General features: G+C 42.1%; 1 protein-coding gene across 1 annotated transcript in view; it reads right to left on the bottom strand.

The window, feature by feature from the left end:
- Positions 1 to 7,203, bottom strand: part of plekhm1 (pleckstrin homology domain containing, family M (with RUN domain) member 1) — a 13,834-nt gene extending 6,631 nt beyond the window's left edge. The window contains exons 1-9 of the mRNA XM_060863935.1: positions 7,061 to 7,203; positions 5,640 to 5,730; positions 4,386 to 4,627; positions 2,903 to 3,427; positions 2,196 to 2,706; positions 1,888 to 2,071; positions 532 to 1,148; positions 172 to 430; positions 1 to 55 (exon numbers count right to left, since the gene is read on the bottom strand). The exon at positions 1 to 55 is cut by the window's left edge and continues 91 nt beyond it. Of these exons, the coding sequence (XP_060719918.1) occupies positions 1 to 55; positions 172 to 430; positions 532 to 1,148; positions 1,888 to 2,071; positions 2,196 to 2,706; positions 2,903 to 3,427; positions 4,386 to 4,627; positions 5,640 to 5,693 (2,447 nt within the window). The 5' untranslated portion in view covers positions 5,694 to 5,730; positions 7,061 to 7,203. The remainder of the gene's footprint in view (positions 56 to 171; positions 431 to 531; positions 1,149 to 1,887; positions 2,072 to 2,195; positions 2,707 to 2,902; positions 3,428 to 4,385; positions 4,628 to 5,639; positions 5,731 to 7,060) is intronic.
- Between the last annotated feature and the right edge of the window lie 816 nt (positions 7,204 to 8,019).

The following is an 8,019-nucleotide window of genomic DNA, read 5'->3' as shown; positions in this document are numbered from 1 at the left end:
GATAACTCACACAGCCTGGCTCGTCCTAAAGATACACCAATCTGCCTGGGACAGCCTATACAGGCACACACACCCACACCCAGAAATCAAAAGATTAGTCAGTTAACTTTCTGCTGATGCCAAGTGTCTTCCTAGATGAGATATTCAGCGTTTTAGAACCACAAGGCACACCTGCACATTTAAAGTTCTGTGCATTCAGCCCTTTTTCATTAGGGACCACTGTCAGAAAGGGCAGCAGCAGGGCATCATCCTTAAGCCTGTGCTGAACAAGTCTGTGGACATTGCCTCCACTCAGTGACGTCAATTCACTTCCTGTCTCATTCTCATCATCCAGGTAGGAATCTAGAGCCCTGCGGATAAGGCTCCTCCAGGAATGTGCCTGCTCGCCATTCTCTGCCTGCATTGTTAGTGTCTCCTTTGCTGTCAGAACCTTGAAAAAACAGCCTAAAATTAGCCATATGGGAAAGACATCAGGTGACATCAAAAGTAAAAAAGACTTGCTCGTAGAATTCTCAAAATGCAAAAGGGTACCTTGAAGAAGGCAGGGCCTCCCAGTGCCACAGCAGGTACCACATCTCTCACAGCATCAACGCCATGGCAGAAAAGGTGCGTTTTGCAGCCGTTCTGCATTGAAAATCCCTGAAGTGCCTCCAATGAAAGAGACAGCACTATCAAACACCAACCTTGCTCGTCTCGGCTCAAGTGCACTACAGCCTCCTTTATGGCATCTGCTTCTGGCTCACAGGGCCTGCTCCAGTCCGTCTCCGGCAGACTGGACGGCTCAGCTGGTATAGACGCAGGCATGACTGAGGATGAGAGGTCATCCCAGTCTTCATATGGTTGCTGCCGTAAACTGCTTACAGCCTCGTTAATGCGCTCCACCCAGTCTTCAGCCTCAGCTTTGCTTGGTGCCCGCAGCTGTAGCCTCTTTCCAGGGAATTCGAGATGAAACCGGCCATCGGAGCCCAGGAGCACATTCTCACAGCGCAGCAGCGAGCGGTTTTCGCAGATGTTACGCTCCTCATCATCGGCATATAGGCGCAGCTCAAATGGTGAGAGCTCACAGTGGCATGCACGCCACAAACCCACAGGGCCACGGCGCTCCAGCTGGCCCAGCTTTAGAAGACCTCGGAATGGGTTTGACAAGCCTTAAAGAGAAGGAAAGGAAAACGAGGACAAAGGGTAAAGCTGACATTCAACACAAACTAATTTTTTGGGTTTAAAGGCATAGCAACTACCTTTGCACGTATCCAGTGCCTCATGTCTGCACTGCTTCCTAATATACACCCTTTAAACGTATGCATAGGAACAGGAAAGCCTGACGAGTGAGCTTCCTTGCGACTCGCCGGTCTGAGAAAGCTTTTTCAGTTCCACAATTAATGCTGATTGTGTGTTTTTTTCTAACACAAGCACTGTAAAAGGACAATCTCCAGCTCACACAATACTGCCAAAAGTAGCGTAGGCAACATTAAAAGAGCGTAACAAGTCCGAGTCTGGGCCACTTCCCTACTCAGACACATGATCAAAGTCACACAGCAGAAGTCACATAGTATTTGCATTCTCATTATTGTAAGCAGTTCCTTCTTGTGTAGCTCAGAGTGACATTTTGTTCCAGACTTTTTGCATGTTATGTTACTCAGCTCTACTGTCATGGTACAAAAAGGTCTATAAAATGTGGGTCATTTTCTAAACTCCACAACAAAAAGTTCTGAGTCTTAAATGTAATGTCTGTAATGTCTGGATAACATACCAGAAGAACCACAATACATTTTTAGTAAAAAAGTTTTTATCCCCCTACTAATGGAACGAGCACCAAGAGTAAGCTTAGAATATTTCTAGAACAGTTGGACGTCTTCACCGTAACATGCGATGGCATCATGTCCTTACCAATCTGTCTACGACGGACCACACTAGGTGGAGATTGGTGGGATTCAGGTCCTGCATCAGCAGACACAATCCCATTAACCTGGGTGGACTGAAAAACATCAGACTCTTCAGAATCGCCACTTGCGTAAGTATCTGGCTTGTAAATATCCTCGTCTGAGATCCAGGACCGGGATTTCTGAGGAACCTAAGAAAGATAGTCTCATTAACATGCATTCAGTTTCATTCAAGGACGAGAATTGTTTTATGAAGTTTATGGTGTATAGAACCTGAGTCTGAGGATGGTTTGCGGATTATATAACGAGACTTACATGGTGAGAACTAACAGAGCCTGCAGATGTTTTCCCACTCAGAGCATAAGATGAACCACTGCGATGGACAGAAGCATGGTCCAAGTTTTTTACCAGCTCGAGGTTGTTAGAAATCAAAGGTGTATGATTGCTGGGATCTGACAAGTCTGAAGTCACCTGACAGGCTAACACAGGGGTGAAGGTGTCAAAGGAAATGGCAGAAGAGTCTTCTCCATCCAGCTTCTGATCTTCTACTATGCAGGACTCCACAAGATCTTTCATTGGTCTTCTAGTTACAAGGGCAGTCAAATGCTCTGCGAGTTCCTCTTCTGAAGATTCTTCTTCCAAAACGACTGCGTGAGCATGGGGGACAGACAACTCCACGGAAGGTTCAAGCATTTGGTTTCTATCCTGTTTGCTGGACGAGTCGTCATCACTACTGCTGGGAATGGAGGACTCATTCATGCTGTCTGCAGCAGGACTAAGCACATCAAGGTCTTTTATAATATCCTGGCTGGAGGAGATACTCATTCTGAAAAGACAGAGACAGAGACATCTTAGAGACCATATAATTCAAGAGGCCCTCAGAAACATTCATAGGCAATATGAATAAAAGAGTCATAAAACGTAATACTGAAATGTTTCCCAGCCAGGATTTAGTTAAATGTTTCACTAAGCTAGTTCTATTACTAGATCCCTCACCCAAATTTTTACTTTGGATAACTCACTCTTCAGTTGGACTCTTGTTCTCCATTTGGCAGCTCCAGCTCTCTCTCTCTGAGCCGAAGCTGGAAGAGAGATGGCAAGAGCCAGCGGTGTCCAGGCTGAGATCTGACGCCGTCCTGCCTACCTGTCCTCTGCCAGAGCCCCCAGATCCAGATGACTGAGAAGCTGTATCCCAAGATTCTCGGCGTGAAGCAGGGGGGCACAAGTCATCGTTGGGCAGAAGTGGACATAGACCAGCAAGTGCCAGCGGTGTGGTGGTCCACTCATTGAGCACTGCAGATTTGTAGGAAAGCTGGAAAGCAAGCGAGGCTAGGCCCTGCAGAAGACTGAGCAGCACCTCACGCTCCTCAGGGTCAAGAAGCAGTGCTCCAGGTTGGTAGTGGGCCCCCAGCTTGGTGCTCTCTCTGAGAAGTGACATCAAGTAGCACTCCAATAGTCCATCGTTCAGTGCCAAACGCACCCATGCTCTGCACCGACCTACGTCCGAGTTGATGAAGCTCAAACCCTCTAGCTCCAGAATCACGTCTCTGAAGGAAAAATAAATGTTTTAATGTCTGGTTTTTCAAAATCTATTAGCGATGAATAATAAATGCTTGTTACTAGCTTGTTTCTAATTGGTTTAGATAGACGAGACGTAAAGGGACGATATAGGGACAATTTTAGGAATGTCTTGAACTAGGTTCGCGAAAGGACGTCGTGGTTACAGGCTGGATGAAATTTAGCATTCTCTTTATGGCACAATATGATGTGATGCAATCATTTCACAGGCTTACACAAAACAATAAAACAGCAGAAATTGTTTAGTAGCCTACTTCAAGCTTAACTACTTAACTGCAATCCATTTTTGAGGTATTCGTCTTGTTCCTGTTTATAAGAAAATTAGCCCAGTTCACATTACCACACAATACAGACACACTCTTAAAGCACCATTAATCTAAATGGCAGTAAACCCAAACTACTGACTTACGAGTTTCTCGTCCCTTTTCTTCTTTTATTCACTCTTGAATTTTACGTCTAGTTCGGATGTAAAAAAGACTGATGGACCAACATCCGGCCATCCCACCCACACAGTCTGAGTTCAGTCTGAAAGGCTTAACCTGCTCATGTGAAAATTCCACTGGATTGGTCGCAGAATTATTTGGCCCCACAGCAGAAAAGAGGCTCATGGATTCATCACTAATTCATTCTATTCCAAAACCCTTTGCTATTTGACTAATGGGGAGCATTTCACTTCACATCAATAAAAGAACTGATGGACTTAATCATTGTCTGAGGGAGAGAACAAAACAAGAAGCTGTTAAATGTGACTAAAGACCAAAACTGAGAAATCACTTGACCAGGAGACACCTCCGGAGACAAGCACTGAATCACACGACTTACAGCTTGTCACAATCCTCGTCACTAACTTACTCCATGGTCTGATGAGTTTGGAAACATTTCCTCATTAACCAGGTCATTCTAACTGGAAAAAAAACTATGACATGCCTGTGAGTGATGGTTTTAAGCAGGTTCCAGAAGACCGGCTGAGGAAGAGAGCCTCCTTTGCGGTTACGTGCTCCTGCTCCATCTGTTCGGATGTGTTTACTCCGGAGGCCGTGAATGAAGACGGCTTCCAGAGCGCAGCAGAGCTGGTTGGCCTCCGAGTCCTCGCTGGTCACCGGTGCGTCCGTGGTCACATAGCGCTTCTGCAGTGACTTCAGGGTCTGTGCTATCTTCTCCTTGATCCACTGGGAAGAAGGGTTGGACCAGGATTATTGATCAAACACAACGATGAAAGGAAGTTTTTTTTAAATAAGGGAAGAGACGATAGGAAAGGAAGCAGGATAGGAAAAAAGGGAAAGAAATGTAACCACACATTGGTAATGGAATGGGATGATCATTGATCTAATGGACTGTTGAAGTACAACAGATACATCTTGCTTACATTATCATTATAAAAGTTTTGCACACAAGGAATAAAATTTTTTTTTTTTTATTAATTAATTAATTTATTTTTTTTTTTACCAATTTTCAGTTGTCTTTCAAATTTTTATGTTTAAATATTAAATTAGAAGGCTGTGCTAGTGCAGTCAATAATAATAATAAAAAAACCCACGCCTGAAAACTACACGCCTGAAAACTACAGACTTCTCAAACACCGTAACGTCTAACACTAAGAAATATACTCAAAGCAACTTTATTATTTTGCTGGCATTGCTATCTGAACATGTGGTAAGAAAAGATGTTTTACTGCTCCTCAGACAGATTAAACGTTCACCCTGCCAGGATGGAAGGAGAAGGGAGGAAGTGATGATCAGCCAAGGCCATGCCACATGAATGTGAGCCATGGTGACAGACTGGTAAGTCACCTGATATCAGCTGACTGACTACACATAGGACCATGAGAGCTGAGCATGAGAACAGAAACTAAATAAAATACTGCCGATGAGGGAGGATAAAACTTTTGCAAAATATTTCCATCATAAACTTTAGCTGCTTTTTGAATCTACATTTACGTTCGTGGACACGTGAAACGTCTGGATCTCATAAACAATACAATTAAAGCAGATCTAGATTTAAAGCAATTAAAGACTTCTTATCTGCTGTCATACTGAGGCAAATAATTTCATTTGACCTTTTGGAAGAATTGCTATAGTTTCAATAGACAACGGGAATAAAACGAAGCACGGTTTAGATGATTTGGCATAATATTAGATGAACAAGCTGCTCCACAAGTTATGAAGATCTCGCTGTACTAACCTGTTTGGCATTTTTGGCCTCTTGAACAGAGTCAGCGAGTTGAGTCGCGAGCATGTCTCCTCTTAAATTCTTCTTACTCACATCTGACAAACTGAAGGGGAAAAAAAAATCAAACATGGCACAAAGTTAAATCTGCTCCTGCACTGAAATGCATCACCTCTACGTCAGTATAAGGAGAATAAAGAACCGGGATGAAAGATGGGCTAAAGATATTAAAAAAAGATTTGTTTGTGAATTAAAAGTATGGGTCCGTCCATGATTAGTTTCTGTTTCCTGCATTAATTCAAAACTTTAATGTCACTTTAAATACTGAAATGTTGTTTAACATTGTTGTTGATAGAATGAAGCATTTCTTGAGTCAGGATCAGATAAGAATATCCCACCTCCTGCACTGGGATTGGGTAAAAGTTCACAGGTAATTAACCAATCACGACAGAGGAGAAGACATGAGAAACATTTGGTGCAGTCAGACAGACATAATGAGATGCAGGTACACAAACATTACACAACACAAATAATGCTTCCTTTAACTGTGATGTTCAGTGACGAGGAAACAAATGACACCACGTTTGGATCTGATTTACTGATTAATGCAAGAATATGAAAAACACAGAGACAACTTGGATGTCTGACAACTAACACACAAGTCAACAACAACTAACACACAAGTCAACAACAACTTACACACAAGTCAACAACAACTTACACACAAGTCAACAACAACTTACACACAACAACAACAACTAACACAAGTCAACAACTAACAACAACTAACAACAACTAACATCTCACACACAACAACAATTAACACACAAGTCAACAACTCACACACAAGTCAACAACTCACACAGAGCTCACACAACAACACACCACAACAACAACAAACAACACACAACAACTACTAACACACAACAACTACTAACACACAACAACTACTAACACACAACAACTACTAACACACAACAACTACTAACACACAACAACTACTAACACACAACAACTACTAACACACAACAACTACTAACACACAACAACTACTAACACACAACAACTAACCAACATTCCATAAATAGAAAAGAATTAAAGAATTATAGAATTAAAGTTCAGCTCTGAGATCACGAGTTTCACAATTCTAACAGAATTCTGTAAAATTCACTCACAGCAACAGAATTATCTTCCATAAAAACGATGTGGAGAATTATAAGATTATAACATATCATTATAATATACATCGCGTATATAACACATTAAACCCCCTGCTGACGACATTAACACGATTTAGACGCTAAAGATAAAACAACACAAAGCTACATGAGCACTAGCGCGTTTGTTTGTAGCCACAGAAGCTGCTCTGTGCTAATGTTCACACGCGCAATAAACTACGCAAACCGACGTGTTCTGCCTTTAAATCCAGCCCTTACCATGTCGTGATCGGATTATATTCCCCTCAGATTGGATTCCGTGTTAAAACAGATCTAATCTGGAGAGAATCTGAGGCGTCCAGCAGAATCTCTGTGCTCAGCTGAGCCGCAGCGATGCATCATGGGAGCGATCACGCGCTTCCTGTTGCGCAATCTTAGATATGCCTTTATTTATCACCCTCACTGTGTACAGTACAGTGTTGTATGAGCTGCTCTGTGAAGTGATGCATTTTGTAACCATGAACCAGATGAGTATAGATACCAGGGTTTAAAAAGACTTCTGTAGAATTTGAAGTATCAACTCAAGCTTTTTACTCAAGTAAAAGTGTAAAAGTGCTGGTTTCAAAACTACTTTAAAAGTATAAAAGTAAAAGTAATTCAAGGAAAAAATGCCATTAAGGACAAAAGTTTAGGTTGTGCCACAGGGGCCTATTTTGCACTACCCCACCTCCTCAAAAAACATATTTCTAAAGGCCATAAAGACTATAATGTTATATTAATATGATAATGTTGAAAAATTTGGGATGCACTAGGCTACCTGTTTCAGGTAGCGCATACTGTATATGCCCATTAAAAAAGAACGTATTTTAGTACAATGCAAATACATTAAAGAACCATATATGTGTACTGCTGAGCTGTGTTTCATGGCGCGGAAGATATGACTAGTTGGCTATAAGTATTTTAATTTGCAAAATTTTATCTTATTTGCAAAAAGTCAAACTTCAGAGGCATGTCATCAATAACCATTATTAAATCAAACACATTGGACTTAAACAACAACAGGGTAAACAACATCAGTTAAGCACAGAACATGCGACAAAGAGTTACCAATAGGCTTTGTTCATCCACAAAAGCAGCTGGTTCTCAAAGTTCTTTGAGCCAGTGCATGCTCTTCTTGGCTTGAAGATCAGCCCTGCAACGCTAAACAGTCTTTCACAGACTGCTGAGGCAGGGAGTGC

The sequence above is a fragment of the Tachysurus vachellii genome, chromosome 2 (assembly GCF_030014155.1).
Source record: "Tachysurus vachellii isolate PV-2020 chromosome 2, HZAU_Pvac_v1, whole genome shotgun sequence".
Lineage (NCBI taxonomy): Eukaryota > Metazoa > Chordata > Actinopteri > Siluriformes > Bagridae > Tachysurus > Tachysurus vachellii.
The sequence above is the reverse complement of the archived record's forward strand: the minus strand, read 5'-3'. Positions and strand labels throughout refer to the sequence as shown.